The sequence below is a fragment of the Palaemon carinicauda genome, chromosome 11 (genome assembly GCF_036898095.1).
Source record: "Palaemon carinicauda isolate YSFRI2023 chromosome 11, ASM3689809v2, whole genome shotgun sequence".
Taxonomy (NCBI): domain Eukaryota; kingdom Metazoa; phylum Arthropoda; class Malacostraca; order Decapoda; family Palaemonidae; genus Palaemon; species Palaemon carinicauda.
Window position 1 is genome coordinate 17296119 of NC_090735.1, and position 21772 is coordinate 17317890.

Consider the following 21772-nt stretch of genomic DNA (forward strand, 5'->3'; position numbering starts at 1 on the left):
TCTGCTATAAGCCTAAGGGCTCCAACTGGAAAAAAATAGCCAAATTAGGAAAGGAAATAATTAAAGAAATAAATGAACCACAAGAGAAGTAATAGAATATCAATATAATATATATATTTATTTATAAACTATATGAAGAGACTTATGTCAGTCTGTTCAAACATAAAAACATTAGCTGCAAATTTGAACTTTAGAAGTTCCACATCCATGAAAATGAAGAGTAATGTTAAAGCAACACATCTTTATCTCAGATACGTCTTTACTTCAAATCAGTCCCTTTCTAATCTCGCTTAAAAATCAACTTCACTTTCATGACGAGAATTAAAAATGGCTCTCGATTCATTATCTCCTTAATCACACAGCTTCGCGAGCCATCTTTATCGATCCTGTCACGACTATAGTCGCATTTTTCTACTTTGATATAGACCACATTATATTTTTGTTCCATTTAACCGAATTTGATTCATAATAAACACGGTATCAAAATCACATCCTCTTCTCTCTTAATATCTTAACCAAATCATCCTCGCTCACCCTTTTCAACTCTTATATATCTTCCTTATCCACACCCAATCTATAGGCTACACCTTCCCATGTATCTTATTCAAAATCAATTTGAATACCTAAAATTCCCCTTTCCATTTTTACCATTGAATATTAATTCCTTTTAAGTGTTTCGATGAAATCTTCTACTCAAGACATACAGTAGTTGGGAACAGCAGAAAATGAATCAATTATAAATACTTTAAAATATAAACTTATGATTAATAAAATTCATCTGCTATTGTTTCGGACCATGATCAAAACATTCCGTTGTTTATATGTTGGGGAAGTGGATAATGCACACACACACACACACACACACACATATATATATATATATATATATATATATATATATATATATATATATATATATATATATATATACTGTATGTATGTATATATATATGTATATATATATATATATATATATATATATATATATATATATATATATATATATATATGTGTGTGTGTGTGTGTGTGTGTGTGTGTGTGTGTTCGCGCGCGCGCGCGCACGTGTGGGTGTTTATGTGCTGTATAGTTATATAATATATACCTGTGTGTGAGTGTTTGTGTGTATGTGTTTGTGCGCGTGTGTGTACGGCTTTGCATGTCAATTCACATTTCATTCATAACAATAAGCATTCATTGACAAAACACTTCTCCCAACGATAGAACAAAAATGCTTAAGTGGTAAACTATGATAATTAGCACGCTGTTCGTATAACTTGATGAAATTTGTACTAAAATTACTATTTATTTAACCCCTTTGCGTGGAAAGTTTCCAGTTTTACCAACGAAATGCATTGTGACAGCTTCCTATAAGGAGGACATTGAATGTTTAATGGGAATATATATGATTGTATTATTTAATGAAAGTGTATTCGTAGTTTGTTTCATAGATAGATAAAATCTACACTATTATAGATAAATTTAATAGCAATCCTTCCCTCGGTATTATCGCTAGGTTGGCAGCCCTGCGATCACATAAACAACAGCTGATGTCTACTGGTACTACTGTCAGGGGTAGACATATAAACACGTGGCTAGTCACATCTGACCAATATGCATCAGATTACATCCCTCACTTATTGTAGGTGGCGTGCCTTTCGTGCATTTCGTGGAACACTATTTCGTAGCACAATGGACCGTGCTTTTGCTAGCAAAGGAACGAGGGAACTTAGTGGAACCCGTTATGTGTCGGTCGATCAACAGTACGAGGTGAGATAACTGAAAAGTTGTAGAAATTTTATACTTTTTATTGTTATTCAACGTGCCCCATTATCCTCAGAAAGTAGGACGTGGGTATTCAAGGTCACTTGATGGCGTACCTGCGTTTCCAGATTTATGCCTATGCTTGAAGCTGTCGTAGTCTACTTATGGTTACCGGCAATCTACATTTTCATTTAATATAGATTGCAGTTTATTTCTAGCCATTTAAATGTTATGATTACTTCTACGACATCAGCATTTACCGTAGGAATCGTCGTTCGAGATTATCTTGGCCAGGCAAGATGATGATGCCCTTACTACCGTACATGTCATCTTAGTCATTCCTATTTTGGATGTTTTGCAGATCTTCCGTAACGATCATCCTATGATTACGCAACATTTAGATAACGCCTTTATCACAAACGGTTGCTCTTTATGATAATGAATGGCCTTGCATAACTTTACATAAGTTTTCTCTTATGTTGAATCCATGTGGTATGCTTAGGGCTTGTAGTTTCGTAAGGTTTCTTTGATATTTCGATCATCGGTCGAGCCTAGCTGTAACACTCAATCCATTGGTTTTATTGTGCTGTCTTTACTTTGGTCGAGAAGAAGTGAAATGAGAAATGTAGATAAGAAGATGCTAAAGGTAAATTAGGAACAGTTGGAAACCAGTGTTATTGTTGAAGGGAATACAATTTTGGAAACTACCGGTTGTTAACTTTTGTTATTCATTCTAACCCAACCTAATGGTAAATTGGCAAATATTTTATACTTTAATTTCTAGCCGAATACATGAACCATATATTTTTCGTACTCGCTATCTTGCGTTTTATGCATTTCTGACCATGATTATTGGGGTAAACGACCCGTTTTTAAATTTTGGACCCCCTGATATAAAGATAAGTATGGGGGACCCCAGTGGGAAACCGGGTTTTTTTGGGAGGGGAAATGTCAGAAACGAGTGATTTGCAGCAATAATACTGCTCAAAATTGCAAAATAAGCATAAGATAACCAGTTGGAAAAATATATGGTTCATGTAAGTGGTTGAAAATAGGCCAAAGCATGATTATTTATCACTTTTAAGATTTGTAAAAGGGTACAGAACCTAACAAACCCACCTAATCTAACCTAGTAGTTCCCAGGTCACAACCCCTAGCTGGGGGCCCAAGCATCCGGACCCCCCATCCCAGGTCACAAACTAAAAGTAAATCGCAAATAAATCCGTACATTATGAGGAAGTAAATCACAAATACATCCTTACATATTGCTAAAGTAAATGACAAATAATTCCATACCTTATGATTGACAAATTTTTTTTTTCTTGGCAATCTTTACAGAAGCTTGCAGTGGAAATGTGCTGGTCTTCCTGAAAAATTAAGTCGGAATCTGACCTTTGAGACATTATTGCACTTATTTTTTAATTTCAGATCAGTAACAATAGCTTTATACTGAACAGAGAGCATTTCCATCATAATCAAGTGCCGAGATAAACTATGTTTCGAAGTAGATTGATGTACTTCCGTCTTGGAGACGTCTTTACGTGATGGTGGTTTTGTTGAAACTGAAGGGGAAGGTAAAAAAAAATGGCTGTTGTAGAATAACATCCGGGGTACGTAGGAAAAAGTATTTGTAAGCTGTTAATTGGTTTAAAAACTCACCTGACAGATACGTCATTGTAAATGCACAGAAAGCTCCCCAAACCCTGGGAAAAAACGCATGTGCTGTAAGTCCCCTTCAGTCTCTCAGAACTAAGCAATGGACTTGGAGTGAGAGATAGACCTCACATTTTAATAGACCGATACATAAGTTATGCCCCAATCACTCTTCAACATATAGAGAAAAATATAAAAGTAGCTAGCATTCGTCCATTTCTTATAGCCAACTCCAGTTTCGCTAGAAATTAGAGTATCATATATTAACTGGTAAATTTTTAGAATATGAAAATATTTTTTACAGCTTTAAAAGCTGGGAATACCGTGTAATTATATGTGTTTTGAAAGTTTTTGATAATGATTAATGGCAGAAATCCATAGTTTTTGAGTTATGGTGGACTGACTACCATAACTGAAAAGCTATGGTTTTGTGCTAGATATGGTCATCGATTTTGTTCGAAACACCGGAAAATACAGTCATTGTAGTAGAAAAGGTTACTCTAATAAAAACAGTGTAATAGTAATGAAACAGTCAAAACACTTGGAGCTTTTGTTTGCCAGGACTTCCAAACACATAGAAAGCATGACTTTCCATGCTGTTTAGTTTGGAGTCTTTCGTGTAGCAGTGGCCATCGTATTATTTAATTGAGCCAATGCTCTGCCCTAGGTTCGTTATTAAACATTATCTCATTACTCCTTTGTTCTGGCAAGCAAAAGATGCACATTATTCTCGTAGGCTAGTATCACGGTGTCAATTATCAATTAATCGAACTTAGAATTTGATTACCGTAGTCATTGTTACCCAGCGATTGATGGTTTTGAGAGATAAACGACTAGTAATTATTTATTGAAATATGCTGGTTATTATAGTTTGGGGAGAATTGTGAAAATGTAAAATAAAACCAACCTAACATGTGGTTTCACAACAGGTATATCCAAAGCAGACATTGAATCCTCTCGCTCCCTAACTCTACTGAAAAGTACGTTTTAATTTTTGGAGGACAGACTGCTCCCTAAGCCCTCGTTAGGCTATCTAAACAGATTTAGGACGCTGTATTCATACTCCCCATACAGTACATTGAAATATCATATCTCAGAACAGTACAAGGGTAAAGATTGTTTGTTTCTGGAGGGGTTCCTAGCTTGGACACTCAACCTGACTAGTAACTACCCCTGCCTGACTTTGGGGGTTGAAATTTAGATATGCAACCATACCTAACATACAGGTTGTTAAATCTATCAGACGTTAGGCTGGAGTCCCCTCCCAAACCTCACCTAGGGTGCTGTAAATTGCAAAGAAACAAGATTTGCATGGTTATAATGCAATATTATAATTTCTTGCCAATAAGGACTTTGTTATAAGAGTGGTCAGCAGCTTGATGCTTTGTTAGTTTCTTCTTTGGGGATATACGTTTACAGTACGAGAAAATTGAACAATAACTTGTGCTTAGTGATAAAACTTTGAAGAGCACATTTTTTATGCCAAGTTATGTGTTGGTGTTTAGTAGAGCTCTTTGCTAGTGCTTGTCAGATCTATATATTTTTTGTTACATAACAATTTTCTATGTTTCTCAACTAATTAAAAATTGGGAATAACTGAGCATTAAGTGTTCAAATGTTTTGTGACAACTGCTTTATCAATTTTGGCCTTTTGTGTAAGAAGTGCTTATGAAAGTAGTGTACACTGATGCATCCCGACATAACCTAACGTAGGTGATCATAAGGTTTTGTGCATTAACTTGTGACTTTGTGCAATATTTTGATGTGTTTGTGACTTGGTTGCTTCCAGTTTAGTGCATCCCTCTGTCCTTTTTATGGCTATGGTGGGAAAGTCTTTTTAAATTTGGTTCAAGTAAAATGAAATGCTGGACATTTCATTATGTTAGGAGTCTTAAGAGCTATTACAAACCCATGGATTCACTTGAGTTCTAAGTACAGGAAGGATTTTTGGGATGTCAAAGAATCATTGACGAGCATTCAGAAATTTTACTGTCTGTATTATGATCTTTAACCTTGGTACAATAGCACTTTCTTTAGAAAGTTGTAGCACTCATGGCAGTGATGGATGAAATTAATATCAAGTACAGTAATGATATCCTGAGAAGTTAGGTTAAGTTTTGTTTGGTTAAAATATTATTAGCTAATGTCCCATGAATGAAAAAAAAGAGAATAAACAACGCGCCTTAATTCTCTTCCGATTAAGTTTGCCTCTTTGCCCCTCGTTCTTTTTCCCACGATTACAGGATAGGTAATTTTTGGAATTTTATTCTGTAGCAAGAATATTTTTTTATTTCAATACATTGTAAACTTGATGTGATTATTAAACATGGCTGGTTTGTTGGACCTGATTTCCATTATGGTTTGTATATCAGCATTGTGTTCTATCTTCATATACACTATCCCTTCCACATTTCTTGGGTTTCTTTGATCTCTTAGACTCCTTCAATCTTTGTAACTTCACCCCCATATCACAACAAAAAAAGACAATATTCTTTCAAATCAGTAGTATTGGAAGATGACCTACCGTTATAATGAAAAGAAGCACTTTGTGTTGAAATTAGGTTAGTTTACCTATAGATTTGGTAACTAATGAAGTTTACGCCTTGAGCTTGGTATTACAATATGTATGTAAACTACAGTTTGTTCCGTAACCGAAATACAAACCACGCTATTTACATTGAGTTTACCTTTTAGCGCAGCTGAAATGACGAGCCAATAGTTTTAACGAGGGTTAATTACCCCCGCGCTAGTTAGCGTGGGGTAGGGGAAGGGTAGCTTGCTACCCCTCCCCCCCCACACACCGGTGACTTGCTTCACTTTCACTTTTGGCCCGGCGGTGAACAGACGTGTCTGTTCATCGTCCTCGTTGACTGCCTTTAATCTTTTTTTCTGCTTTTTCTTTTCTACAGCTTGTGTGTTGGTTTGAAGTTGATCACCTGCTCGCCAGCGTTCACCTGCTCGCCAGCGCGCACAGGCGATTTTAGTATCGCCTATTCATCAGCGTTCTCCTACGCGTCAACCATCACCTACGCGCCGGCGATCACCTGCTCGCCAGCGTTCACCTGCTTGCCAGCGCGCACAGGCAATTTTAGTATCGCCTATTCATCAGCGTTCTCCTACGCGTCAGCGATCACCTGTATATCGGCGATCTCCGGATCGCCCGCGTGATTTACAACCTGCGCGCCCGCGTTCTCCAATGCTTTGTCGACCAGAGGTTCTGAAGGGACATGGTTCACCATCTATTAGCTCGCCATCGCGCGATCATTCACCTGCGCGTGCTGCGCACTACCGCTCGCCAACGCGACATCGCCCACCTGCGCGTCAGCGCTCGCCAGCTCACCACCGATCGCCTGTTGATCTACATCGCCAGCGATCTTCCTCACCCACGCGGCCGCGCGTTGCCTCGCCATCGCGCCAACGCATTCATTCGCCGACTTGGACACGCGCTCATTCACCTGCACACCCTCGCGCCCACTCGCCTGCGCGACCGTTCGCCCTCGCGCGACCGTTCGCCCTCGCGCGACCATCGTTCGCGGCGAATTTCGCAGCCGGTGGTAGCAGCAGGAACGCGTGTTCCTAGACAACGCTCGGGATCGCCTCCACCCAAACACAGGATTGTAGTGCAGGACAAGGATAATACTGAGGAGAGGTTAGTACATCATTCTTCCCCACCTTCTTTTCAGGCAGGTACTGTGGTGTCCACTCCAAAGGATCGCCCGATCCCTTTCCCTTTAGCGAGGATTTCGGACTCTGTGTCCTTGGAGCAACAGACTTGGTTTGGTCCCCTGGCGCGGGCGTTAGTGAGGGTTATGAAGCCAGCACTCGCCGACCAGGGTAACAAACCAACGGCTGTCTCTCCTACGCTGAAGAGAAAGAGAGGTGTGGACTTCGTGGTGACTTCCCCCAGGGCGAAGTTGGTTCCCAAGAGGTCTGTCGCGAAGCCCCCTTCTCCTGCTCGAGTGCTTTCTCCGTCTCCCGTGGACGAGGCCTTTCTGTCCTCGGGTGAGTCCAGTGAAGCGGTAGTCTTCCCCTCGGCACCAAGGGGGAGACTTCGCTTCATGGAGGAGAATCGTCTCGTGAGGAAGGGGCTCCTCGAACCTCTTTGTTGGGATCCTGTATCCCTCCCAGGAGGGAATCCAAGGACTCCAAGACCGTCCCGAAGTCATCTTCGAGGATTCGCCAGGAACCCACGGCTCCCCGGGGGAACGTCCACGCTTCACCCCAGGAAGAGATCCCTGGGACAGGAGACTTAGCTGCCAGCCCGCAGGGAGGAGATCAGCAGGAATCCGAACATGCCTTCTGGCAGGTCCTAAGCCTGATAAGGCAACTTAACGGGCTTATGGATCCAGTCATCGCCCCCCGTGAAGGCAAAGACACTATCTTAGATGAAGTGTTTGACGTTCGGAAGGCCCCTAAGTCCAGTGCGGCTCTGCCCTGGTCTCGGGGCCTGAAGAGTGCCAGAGCTAGGGCCAACGCTCAGCTCGCGATTCTTGCCTCCTCCAGTCGTTCCTCTGCCGGGAACAAGCTCATCCCTCCTCGTCTTCAGCAGAGGAGGTATTTCGAGATTCTGGGTGAGTCCAGCCTCGCTCTTCGTCTCCATCACTCTGTGGAGGAGCTGGCGAAGGGAGTTCCCTTTGAGAAGCTCTCTGCCCGGCAGGTTTCGTTCTCGGCGGCAGAGAAGGTCGCTAAGTGTGCCATGCAGGCCACTTCGTGGCTGGACTTTTGGCTAGGATCTCTGGGCATCCTATTGCGCTCGGAGGACTTGTCCAAGGAGACCAATAGGAAGGCCCTGGAGACCTTCTTGCTCTCGGGCACCCGCTCCATCGAGTTTTTGGCGCACCAGGTTACCACCCTGTGGGCCAACTCGGTGTTGAAGCGTCGCGATGCTGTGTCCGAGAGATTCCATCCGAAGGTCCCCGCCGTGGATGTGTGTAGGCTCCGACATGCTTCCCTTCTGGGGGAGAACCTGTTTGAGCCTCAAGACATTGAGCGAACGGCTGAGAGGTGCAGGAAATCCAGCACGGACTCCCTCCTCCATAGGGCCCTTACAGCTCGGGCCTATAAGCCTCCAGCTCTGCTGCAACAGCAGCAGCAGCCTCGTAAGGCTCCAAAGCAGGCACCGGCAGTTAAGAAGGTGGTGTCTAAGCCCCAGCCCTTTCCAGCCAAGGTCAAGAGGGGCGGTAAGTCCTCCAGGGGAGGCAAGACTCCTAGGGGTGGCGGCCGCGGCCGCAAGCCATAGGGGTGGCAGTTCCCCTGCGTGTCCACCTGTGGGGGGATGCCTTCAGTGTTGCGTCCGCAGGTGGCAGCAACACGGGGCCGATGCTTGGACGGTCTCAATGATCGGCCAAGGCTATCGCGTCCCGTTCACAACATCTCAACCTCCCCTGACAGCGAATCCAGTGTCGTTGAGCTCCTTTTACGGGATCGGCAAAGGGGCTGGCCCTTCAGGCCGAAGTCGAGACCACGCTCGAGAAGGGTGCTCTCCAGGAGGTCGTCGCAGCTCCCCAGGCTTCTTCAGTCGACTCTTTCTTGTAAAGAAGGCTACTGGAGGCTGGAGACCTGTCATCGACCTCTCAGCTCTGAACGGGTTTGTCAAGCAAACCCGGTTCAGCATGGAGACAGCAGACACGGTCAGACTTGCGGTGAGACCACAAGACTTCATGTGCACTCTGGATCTAAAGGACGCGTACTTCCAGATCCCAATCCATCCGTCTTCCAGGAAGTACCTGAGATTTTGCCTAGACGACAAGATCTACCAGTTCAAGGTGCTGTGTTTCGGTCTCTCCACAGCTCCTCAGGTGTTCACCAGAGTGTTCACCCTGATTTCATCTTGGGCGCACAGGAATGGCATTCGTCTCCTTCGTTATCTGGACGATTGGCTGATCCTAGCAGACTCGGAGTCGACCCTTCTTCGGCACCGAGACAGGCTTCTGGATCTTTGCCAGGATCTGGGGATCGTGGTAAACCTCGAGAAGTCCTCTCTGCAGCCGTCCCAACGACTGGTTTATCTAGGCATGCTAATAGACACCAATCTCCACAAAGCCTTTCCATCAGACGACCGGATAGCAAGGCTGAGGAGGGTGGCGGAACCCTTCCTCAGGCGAGAAGAACTCCCCGCCCAATCGTGGTTGCGTCTCTTAGGTCACCTATCCTCCCTGGCTCGTCTGGTTCCAAACAGCCGCCTCAGGATGAGATCCCTTCAATGGCGGCTCAAGTCCCGGTGGGATCAAGGATCCGATTCCCCGGACATTCTGATCCCAATGGGGTCTCTGGAACAGACGGACTTGCGATGGTGGCTGGTCGACGAGAACCTACAAAAGGGAGTGAGTCTTCTCGTCCTCCCCCCGGAATTGACTCTGTTTTCGGACGCGTCAAAAGAAGGGGGGGGGGGCGCACGTTCTGAACCAGAGGGCCTCAGGCCTTTGGTCAGAATTAGAAAAGTGCCTACACATCAACCTGCTAGAATTGAAGGCCGTCTTTCTGGCTCTTCAACAGTTCCAACGGTCCCTGGCGGGTCACTCCGTGTTGGTGATGAGCGACAACACCACGGTAGTGGCTTATATCAACAAGCAGGGAGGCACTTTTTCGCAGCAGCTATCCCATCTTGCAGTAGAGACTCTGAGGTGGACCGAAATCCACTCGATAACACTATCAGCTCGCTTCATTCCTGGTAAGAGGAATGTGCTCGCCGACAGTCTGAGCAGGGCCTTGCAGATAGTGAGTACCGAGTGGTCTTTGGATCCTCAGATATCCAACAAAGTCCTGACTTTGTGGGATTCCCCGACTGTGGACTTGTTCGCGACAGCTTTGAACTTCAAGCTGCCCCTGTACTGCTCCCCAGTCCCGGACCCCAAGGCACTCTGGCAAGATGCTTTCCAGCAACGGTGGGACAACATCGACGTGTAAGCCTTCCCACCGTTCTGTCTGATGAGAAGGGTGCTCAACAGGACCAGACTATCGGTCAACTGTTTGATGACTCTGGTAGCTCCGCTATGGCATCACGCGGAATGGTTTCCGGACCTTCTGCAGCTCCTGACGGAGCTCCCGAGGGAGCTTCCTCCACGACACGAGCTTCTCAGACAACCCCACTCCGGCGTCCCTCACAGGGCCGTAGCCTCGCTTCGGCTTCACGCCTGGAGACTATCTAGCGTCTCCTCGCGGAGAGAGGCTTTTCGCAACAGGTTGCGGAGAGAATGTCTCGGCACCTGCGAAGGTCCTCTGAGGGAGTCTACCAAGCAAAGTGGAGAGTCTTTTGTGGCTGGTGTCGTGGAAGGGGTATCTCTCCACTCGATGCCACTATTCCAGCAATAGCGGACTTCCTTGTTTATCTGCGGGAAGAAATGCGCCTTTCTGTCTCGGCAGTGAAAGGCTATCGCTCAGCCTTAAGCTTGGCCTTCAGACTGAAGGGCGTGGATATTTCTTCATCGCTAGAACTCTCTTTACTCATACGTAGCTATGAGCTTACCTGCCCCCAGTCGGAAGTGAGACCTCCTCCTTGGAACGTGGTTCGAGTCCTCAGGTCTCTTAAGAGACCTCCCTTCGAACCATTATGCCAGGCCTCCGATCGCCACCTGTCTTGGAAGACGGCTTTCCTACTCGCTTTGGCTTCGGCCAAGCGGGTTAGTGAACTTCATGGTCTCTCGTACGACATCGCCCATTCAAGGGGATGGGGGTAGGTAACGTTCAGGTTCGTCCCTGAGTTTGTTGCCGCCAAGACTCAGAATCCTGGGGTGCCAGATCCTCGTTTCGACTCTTTCAGGATCGCGAGTCTCCGTTCTGTAACAAGCGACCCAGACCAGCTGCTACTATGTCCAGTGAGGTGTCTTAGGCACTACTTGAAGAGAACGGCTACAGTCCGTCCTCAAGTGCGAGCTTTGTTTGTGAGCACAGGCAGGACTAACAGGAGGGTCACCAGGAACACCATCTCAGCTTGGATTCGAAGGGTTATCCACCATGCCTTGAATCCTGACCCTCCTGCGTCACGTCGCCCTCGGGCCCATGATGTCAGGGGTATGGCTACATCCCTGGCCTTCAAGAGAAACTTCTCTGTGACGCAGGTACTTCAAGCTGGGGTCTGGAAGTGTCAGACGACCTACACAGCCCACTACCTGCAAGACGTGACCCACAGGAGCCTCGATACGTTTTCTATCGGCCCTGTGGTGGCTGCACAACAGCTGGTCTAACCTCAGGCTCCTTTTTGGACAAGTAGCAGTAGGTTGAGGGCGTTGTTACCCGGTCTTAGTCTGCGTGAATGAAAGAGTATGTCTGACCCTTACTTCTTTCTTCACTCCCCTCTCTTGGGGAAGCAGCATCCTGGTCCTCGCATAGCTGGCCTCGACCTCTGCAGGTAACCCATGCTTCTTTGTGCTCCTAGTATTAAGCTTAATACTGTTGCGTCTCCCATACCCTGACGAGGTGGTATTGGGAACGTCCTATCCTAGAATTCCTATCTGAAGGTCTCAAGGTCAACTTCATAGGACGAGTCACACTCTCCTCCACACACTGCTTATGTAGGCCACTCGTTCCTAGCGATGCTAGGAACTTGTGAGGTACAAGGGCTCCCTTTCTCTAGTGCTGCTTACTGAGGGATCGAGCCCCCGGGCAAGCCGAAGTCAGTAAGGCTGGGGACTTTCCACCCTTCCTAAAGGGTAAGTCACCCAATGTAAATAGCGTGGTTTGTATTTCGGTTACGGAACAAATGACAAATTCAAAGATAATTTGTATTTTTCCTAACCATACAAACCTTAGCTAATTACACATATGTGCCCGCCATCCCTGACCCCCAAGTCAAGTCCTACCTCTAAGTGAAAGTGAAGCAAGTCACCGGTGTGTGTGGGGGGGGAGGGGTAGCAAGCTACCCTTCCCCTACCCCCCCCGCTAACTAGCGCGGGGGTAATTAACCCTCGTTAAAACTATTGGCTCGTCATTTCAGCTGCGCTAAAAGGTAAACCCAATGTAAATAGCTAAGGTTTGTATGGTTAGGAAAAATACAAATTATCTTCGAATTTGTCATATTATGGTAGTAAAGATGATCAGTATTTTAAAAAAGTTAATTGTTCTAGTGGTCTAGACAATTAATACGCAGTTAAGAAAAAAATGGAAACTGAAATAGCAACTGCCATTTACAGGTTACATTATTTCAAAGTGTGCTCTACTATCCCGAACGTGCTATTTACTGTTATTTTCAGGTAAAGTGTGATGTGATAAATTTTTTTACCGTAAGGAGCGTTGTAATACAGTTATTCTATTGCTAATATGGTAAGATAGTTGCAATTTAATTATTTCTAGGTAGAGTTTGATCTTGTGTGTGCACCAGTAAGGAAGTACACACTCCTTGATGTCATGCTGCAATCAGTTTGTGGCTACACTGGCTGCAAATCCACAATCTAAGTGTGTTTTTTAGGGGGCTTGAATGTTCATAATCATCCCCACGTGCTGAGAGTAAATTGTGGTCTCCGTTGAGTGGTAGCTGCATCATTGGAAGAAGAAAGAAAAGCTAAGTTCTCTCTGGCGTCATTCTTATCAATGCTCAAGACAAATCCAAAGAGACTAACCAAACCCAGAACCCAAGCCAGGTTTGAGACCCTCTCCATTCTCTCTCCTTGAACTGTCTTGTAATAATCAAGAGGAGGTATCTTTGTGTTCTGTGAGGGGTCTGCAGTGTTATCTGAAGAGGACTTTACATATCAGGCTGGGGTGTCAACTTCTTAGCATTGGTAGACCCAAGAAAGTGTCAAAGAACGTTGCCGTTATCTGGTTTTGTGGGACTATCTGTAAAGTATACAGCTCGATGCTGAGGGGGTCAAGGTACCGGCTCAGACAAGACTTCATGAAGTAAGAGGTATCGGTCACACCTTAGAAGAATCTAGCAGTCATCTTTGGAAGGGACAAACTATTTTCACTGCCTTCTATTTAAGGATTTAAGGGAGTATACAGTATTCACAAGTCCTTGGACACATTTATTTTTTGCCCTATGGCTGCTCAAGCCATTGTGTAGCCATCCCAGCTTCCTCATGGGACAGGGAGCAACTTGTCTATGGTAAAGTGTTAATGTAAGTCTGGGTGATAGGTAGAATTACTGGCTATTCTGCATCTTCTTTCCTTTCTCTCAGTTGAAGAGGAAACAGTTGTAATGTTACATCCTAGATTTGACAATTGATGCTAGTAAGCTACACTTCTGAGCACCATTCTTTTCAAACTAGATCTGTAAGTAGTAGTTCTTCCCCATCCTCCTTAACAAGTGGGTGGACAGTGGATTGAATACCAAACCCATTGGTCATCATATGTCAGATATTCATTCCAAACTGCAACATGCCTTGGGGGTTAGAAGTATTCCTTCATTGGCCAAGTACAGTACCAGGTACATACGAGTATCAAATATAGGCCAGGTTCTATCAGCCTACTCATCCCTTTGACGGACAGAGAGGAGGTTGCTAGAGTCCTCTCCTTTGCTCCCATATGGGACCAGGGAGATTGGCATATTCCAGGGAAGAGAAAGAACCAACCAGTCCAGTTCTAAGGAGACTTTCTATTCTACCAACCAATAAGTGAATCGCCCTGTTTTTAAGGAAAAAAAAATTGTATATGCATAGGATTAAATAACATTTTGAAATTTTTTGTATTTTTCTTAGCTAAACAAACCTAAGTACTGTACGTTATAGTTGAAATTTCCCACCTCGCTCACTTCTCATGACATTAACTACCTAGTTAAGGTTTCAACAACTGTTTCAGCTTCACTGAATATATTCTTTATTTCAAAGGACTCTGTTTTGTATAGCTAGAAAAAATACAGATTGCTTTTTAGATTGGGTGAGTTTTACCTAACTACATGAAAATTTGAATTGGTTAATTTCTTTTGGTTTTCTTTTTTTTTTTCTGCAAGTTTCTAAGTGGTTCTTGCTACCTAATCCTGCTTCATGTTAATTATTTCTCCCCCTATCTGTACTAGAATTCATGCTAGGGGTACGATCTATTTTCATTCTTCTCTATTATTTTCATCTAATTTATTTACAACCTAAAATACATGTCCATCATTGATGACCAATGTTATTGTGACACCAGATTTAATTGCTGGAATTGGTGGTTTTTATTTTATTGATTATTTCCTTGAAGGACAGTCTTACAAACTTTACCAGTCACTTCCTCTAAATTTTTTTTTCTATTAAATTTTCTTATGCCTTTAAAGGCTTCTACTATAGATATTAATTTATTTAGCTATTTACTGATCTCTGACACTCTTACTTCTTTGATAGGAAGCTGTGCGAGCACTGAATAGCTTGCAAACTAATGCTGCCGTTTTACAACGTGTGCGAGAAGAACGTGGAAGATCTTCTAATACCAACATACCAGAAACTGAAGCTTGTTTGCGTAGAGTTGGTGTAACTCTTGATGACTTGGATAAACTCTCTGTTATTCATATAGCAGGTACTTGAGCTATTTTATTTCCATGTTTAGCTGTGATGAAGCTGAGTTTTTTTATTTTTTTGGTGTCATTTTTACTCTTGCTTTGGTGTTGACTTTGCTGTTGTGTGGCACAATTTTCCTTGATTTCTCTTGCTTTTCTGTGAGTTTTGGTCTTGTGTGTCATAATTTTCCCTGATTTCTCTTACTCTTGATTTTCTGTGGGCTTTGCTGTTATGTGGCATAATTTTCCCTGATTTTTCTTACTCTTGCTTTTGTGTGGGCTTTGGTGTTGTGTGGCATAATCTCCCCTGATTTCTCCTGACATAGTATGTTAATTTTTTTTCACTGGTAATATGCATGAAACACTTAATACATGTAAGTACCAGTAAGTCTTACTGCTGTTGCCTTGCTTTTTGTGTGCTTGTTCCAATTTGTATTCCTTTGTAGATGCTTAGTTACCATGATTTAGGATGTTTGTCCAATTTTTTAGCAAATTTAGTTATCACATCAAAGTTATGCTTATGGAATTAACTATCGGAATAAAGAGGTACTGTAGATGTATACCATTAGTAAGGGAAAGAAACTGAAATTGGTTTTGTTGTCCATACAGGCTGGTAGTGTAGTCTTAATTGCTGGTCCTGGTATGGCATTGGTGAGCCTTCTTATTGAAATTAATGCCTTTTAGTAAGCAGTGCATCGGTACTTTAAGGTGTTGATAATTCTGTTGATGTATGATTTATTAGAGCTTATACAAATGGTATTTTCCTGTCATATCAGGTCAGAATAATTGGCACATGTGAACCTCAACACTATCATATCAGGTCAGAATATTTGGCACATGTAGTGAACCTCAACACTTTTGATTACTTTTAGTGACATCAGGCTGGCTGTGACTAGCTGCAGTCTAATCTTCTGGGCTCTAGAAAAGTACTAAGGCTGTTTGTGCAAAGAAAAAGAGAGAATATTCATTAAACTATTGTGACAAACCCATTTATAGAAACCTATATCCAACAGAAATAAGCACAGTTCCAGCTTTAATTGAATCACTCAAGGCTGTGAGTATGGAGGCAGCTTGGGAATATGAATCTACCCTTTTCTTTTTGAGTGGTTGGCATTGTTTTCTTGCTGTGAATTAGGTTTGTGCGTATTTTCATGATATGAGTTTGTGTGATTTGTGATTTAATTTCTCTGCCATTTTTATATACAGTACTGTGCATTATGTTTAATATGTTTCTATAATTTTGGTAACAAATATCAAATACATGGAGTGTTTAGAATGAAAATACAGTGGAACCTCTACATCCGAACGTATCTACATCCGAATTTTCCAACATCCGAAGTAAAATTCGAGCAAATTTTTGACTCTACACCCGAATTTTATTTCGACACACGAAGTAGCAATTTTCGTCGTACCGGTTGTATCCGAATTTTTCGACACGCGAAGTACAATTCGAACACGTTCCGACTCTACACCCGAATGTTTTTTTCGACACCCGAAGTAAAAAATACTCGTACGCGTAGTCGGTGCTCATAGCGCCTGAAGTGTTTTTTATTTCCGCCGATAGAAGGCAGCACATCGACCTCGGAGGGACACTCAATTAGCGCGGCTTGGGTCAGTCCTCTGTTCTCGTCGGCTTCTTGCGGTTGTGCTCTGTGCGTTCTGATATTAACTGTGATTTAATCGGGATTTTTTACGTGCATCCATTAACGATAATTTACGTAAATCATGGGTCCAAAAAGGCTTAGTTTTGCCAGTGGTAGTGGTAGTGGTGAGAAAAGGAAGAAGGAAATGCTTTCTATAGAAATTAAGCAGGAAATTATTGAAAAACATGAGCGTGGCATCCGCGTGAGTGAACTTGCTAAACAGTATGGCCGTAATATGTCGACGATCTCGACAATCCTTAAACAGAAGGAAGCTATTAAAGCAGTGAAACCTTCTAAGGGGATCACTATAATTTCCAAACGCCGTACCCCTATCATAGAAGAGATGGAACGACTTCTACTAGTGTGGATTAAGGATAGAGAGATCGTTGGCGACACCATCACCGAAACCGTTATCTGCGAGAAGGCGCACGCCATCTTTACGGACTTGAAGGAGGAGAGCTCTGGCGGTGATGTTGGGGAGAGTTCAACCGAGCCTTCCTCAGATGATTTCAAGGCATCTCGTGGCTGGTTCGAGAAATTTAAGAAACGGTCCGGGATTCATTCAGTTGTTCGCCACGGAGAGGCTGCTAGTGCGGACACAAAGGCTGCAGCTGACTTTGTTAAGAACTTCGAAAATATCGTAAAGGAAGAAGGCTACGTAGAGCAGCAGGTGTTCAATTGTGATGAAACCGGGCTGTTTTGGAAGAAGATGCCGAGTCGAACCTACATCACTGCCGAAGAGAAGAAATTGCCTGGGCATAAGCCAATGAAGGATCGGTTGACTCTTGCTCTATGTGCCAACGCTAGCTGGGACTTTAAAGTCAAGCCCTTGCTTGTTTACCATTCGGAGAACCCTAGGGCCTTTAAAGCACACAACGTCAATAAGGATCAGCTTCATGTTTTCTGGCGATCCAACTCGAAGGCCTGGGTCACTAGGCAATTCTTTGTGCAATGGGTAAACCAAGTTTTCGGTCCTTCTGTGAAGAAGTATCTTCATGAGCAGAAATTGCCTTTAAAGTGCCTGCTATGCCTTGACAATGCACCCGCTCACCCCCCCGGACTTGAAGATGATATCTTCGATGAATTCAAGTTCATAAAGGTGCTGTATCTTCCACCAAATACCACCTCTATCCTCCAGCCCATGGACCAGCAAGTCATCTCTAATTTTAAGAAGCTGTACACCAGGCACTTATTCAAGCAGTGCTTTAATGTCACGCAAAGCACCAACTTAACTTTACGTGAATTTTGGAGGGGCCACTTCAACATCGTGCACTGCTTGAAGATCATAGATTAGGCTTGGGTGGGATTAACGCGACGGACCCTCAATTCTGCATGGAAGAAGCTGTGGCCTGATGCAGTTTCTCCCCGAGATTTCGAGGGTTTTGACCCCGAACCTGATCCCGTGGTCGGTGCAGCGGAAGCCGTAGAGGAAATCGTCTCCCTTGGCAAGTCCATGGGTTTGGAGGTCAACGCAGATGACGTTACGGAACTCGTCGCCGAACATCATGACGAACTGACGACGGATGAGCTCAAGGAACTCCATGGTATGTCGGAGCACATGAGTGATGACGAGGAAGAGAGCAAGGAGGTAGAACATGTGTGAGGTTCAGCGCAAATAAAAGAGGTGTTAGGAAAATATCAAGACGTGGTCGACTTCATCGACAAATACCATCCAAAGAAATTGCAGGTTTGTCGTGTAGTTTCTCAATTCGATGATGTTTGCCTAACGCACTTTCGAAACATTCTGAAAAGCCGTACCAAGCAATTATCTATCGATGCTTTCTTTAAAAAAACTGCGAAGCGAACTCGCGATGAAGAGGATGTAAGTGAACCGAAGAAAACGGCAAAGAGTGAAGAGGAAGAAAGTGAAACACAGAAAACGGAAAAGAGTGAAGCAAAAGAAATTCAGTCAATTTTAAATGTAAGTGATAGTGATTAAAATTACATAATCATCAAAAAGAAAAAAAGAAAATGTAAAAAAAAAATATAAAATATAAAAAAAAAAAAAAATAAGCTAAGTTATGTTAAAGTTCACTTAGTGTAAGTTAGAATAAGTTACGGTAGTGTTACGTTTATCTTAGTTAACCTCTCTACCTCCTCGCCGTCCGTCCGTCTCCTTTCTCCTCTCTGCGTAGCGAAGACGAACAACACCTGCGCTGGAGTTTCTAAGGTAAAGTGACGCTAAAAACCCGTTTCTTATTTATAATTTTTTGCTAATTCTTCTTATTTACATGTCTATTATCTAATTTAGTGTTCATTATTCTCATGGGAAAATTATGTGTAGTAGTTTATTAAGAAGTTATCATAGGTTTTTGGGCTCAACCACGGATTAATCCTATTTCAATGTATTCTTATGGGAAAATTCGTTTCGACATCCGAACAATTTCTACATCCGAAGTTGGTTCTGGAACGGATTAAATTCGTATGTAGAGGTTCCACTGTACAAGGATAAAATGTGGTGGAACTTCAATGCCACAGATTGAAATAACGGTAGTTTTACCTTTGCGTTGGTATTTGTTCTTATGTATCATATATAATAGAATGACTTTCTCATGTTATGATGCTGAATGTTAAATACTAGGAAGGCATAACTTCTATATTACCTATCTTGTAGTTCATGAATAAGTCCCTACAAGTTAGTGTCCTACATTCTGTTGTGAATTTATTTCCTAAGAAAATATTTAATGTGACAGTTTTGTGTTCTTCAGTTATTTTAACTAATAATGTATTATTCTTAGATTGTAATATTTATAATTTCAATTTATTCCATCGATATTTTGAGCATTTTAGAGTTCCTCATTGGTTTTTACCCAGTTTATACACTGGAGCAGTGATTATTCCTTTCTAGTATTGTAATTATAATAAAGAATTTGTCCATCTTTACAGTGCACTCTTGTAGATAATGTATTTTTTGGATACTTTACTGTTGTCTTAGTATGATTAAAGTTACATCTTGCTTACTTTTATAGAAGTTTCTGTGTGATGCATAAATTTTTAGCAGTGTACTGTGCTCTCAGAATTACAATGCCCTTACATGATTGTTTTACTCACCAGGAACTAAGGGTAAAGGTTCAACCTGCGCATTTATTGAGAGTATTTTAAGAGAACATGGATATAGAACGGGATTCTATTCGTCACCACATCTTGTCGCAGTTAGAGAACGAATACGGATAAATGGACAACCAATACAGAAGGATAGTTTTACTCAGCACTTTTGGGATGTTTATAATTCTCTGACAGCAAGTAAGGTAAGTTACATGTATTTATGAATGTTTTTAAGTAATTTTATTATGATATTGAATCCATAAGCTATTTAATTCTGCGTTGATATTCATGGAAGGCTGCATTTTCATTTTAAGATATTTTTCAATGCAGTGTTCAAAATCTATTTTATATTTAGATTATCCTTTTAGTTTATTAACCCTTTGCTGGTCATGGCTATAACAAAATTGCTGTCAGGCCCACGACTTTTAGCCAGGGGCAAACTTTTTTTTAGTTAGCAGTAATGTTGCTTGTCAACCTCTTTGTGTTTTGTAGCTTAGCTAACAAATGAAAAAAGATAGAAATACTGTAAACTGAAAATAACATTAGACAGCAGAATAAATTTTCTGCATAACCCTCTTGTTTATGTGAACGGATGACGCCAAAGTGCATCATTGGATCTTCAGTGTTGAAGTATGATTTGCTTTGTTTTCTACATAAGTTTAGATAGCTTCTTTTCAGGTTAGTAATTTTCTGGAATTTGTGGAATGGAGTTATACATTGGAAGTGAACTTGGTAGTTCACTGTACTGTATAATCCTTTGGGTTCTTGAAGATCATTTAGAAAGAGGGGTACAATGGATACATGATTATAGGTGTGCAGCAAATTACATATAGTACAGTACTGTATATCCAGGGGTGAAGAAAAAAACTGGACAAGTTCAGCACCGTACACTAAAAGCCTATGGTCTACTCTTGCTTTAGGCTACTATACCTTAGACTTTGGCACCCGGTACTGCACAAATTATGTAGTACAGTAAAGGTCATAGAATATGTATACTGTATGCAAATACAGTACTAGTGATCGAGTTATAGGTATAGTGATAAATATTTGAGAGTGAAGCCAATTTAGCATGTTTATCAACTCTACCACTTAGGAAATATCTCATTTTATCATTGTGTAACATAACTTTAAGAAGGAAATATCTCATTTTATCAATGTGTAACATAACTTTAAGCACATTGAACACAGCGATTCCTTGCTTTTCCAACACAATGAAGGTATTTCAAGTTTCCTTAGGCACTACTGTAGGTATAGCAAGGCATTTTACAGCCGTATTCAAGGCCCCTGTTCTAATGTTCTTTATTGAAGAGACCATGGTGTCATTGCATCTTACTTGGTGAGCTGTAGGCATTACCAAACTACCTTTCTAATTTCCCTTTAATCTCTAGCTCCACTTACTCTTGAAATTTAAACTTCATCTCTGTTTCTTTTTCCTATCTTGCAGTCTAACTTTTGAATTTTTACTTCATGTTGTAGCTACAGGGGTTTTCCCCTAATTGCACCATGGTACTGAATTGCCACTCCATGGCCTGACCATGTACTTATGGTACCAAAGGTAAATAAAATTGTTTTAATTTAAATATGTAAGAATATACAAAAATACTCCTTTTGTGTGTGTGTAATAAAGGGGCACCCTAAGCGCATACGGTAATTCAGGTTTGGGTTAGGGCTACCTATTATCATATTATCACATTAGATTTGCCTTGCTCACAAATCTGGTAAATTTGATTTCTGGTTAGGTAATATACTGTATGCAGTTTTCTGGAGGCATTCATCAATATGCTTTATTTCTTTATTTATGCAATGCCATTCATCCACTCATGTTTGTGTGTGGTGTCTTGTCTTGCTATAATTTTTACCGAGTCTTTTCTCTGAAGAGAGAAATTCAAGAGTTCTTTTGTTTGTTGTAGAGAGATCATTATTGAAAAACATCTGTAGTTAGGTATGCTTACTTTAAAAAGACTAGCAAAACTTCTAATGATCCTTGAAGAAAAACCTCATCCTGGGGGAATTTGTTGATGGAAAAATTTGAAAAACTCAAGAGCTTAATTGGAATACAGAAAGAACTTTGTGTTTATAGGAATATGCGTCTGGCTTTGTAGATTTCAAATTGATGATAAGGGTTATTGTTTTATTTTTCTTTTAATTAATCTGATCCTTTTTTACAATCTATAAGTTTGTCTTGATAATAAATGTTCAAGTGCAGGAAATATGGAGAGAGAGAAATTTGAAAATTGGATAGAAATAATGAGACATTTATACATAC

At 42.1% G+C, this 21772-nt stretch overlaps 1 protein-coding gene across 1 annotated transcript in view; it reads left to right on the top strand.

Annotated features, from left to right (window-relative positions):
- Window positions 1–1519: 1519 nt before the first annotated feature.
- LOC137649982 (folylpolyglutamate synthase, mitochondrial-like) overlaps window positions 1520–21772 on the top strand; it is a 56148-nt gene continuing 35895 nt past the window's right edge. Inside the window, exons 1-3 of the mRNA XM_068382976.1 lie at window positions 1520–1767; window positions 14667–14838; window positions 19516–19709. Of these exons, the coding sequence (XP_068239077.1) occupies window positions 1612–1767; window positions 14667–14838; window positions 19516–19709 (522 nt within the window). The 5' untranslated portion in view covers window positions 1520–1611. The remainder of the gene's footprint in view (window positions 1768–14666; window positions 14839–19515; window positions 19710–21772) is intronic.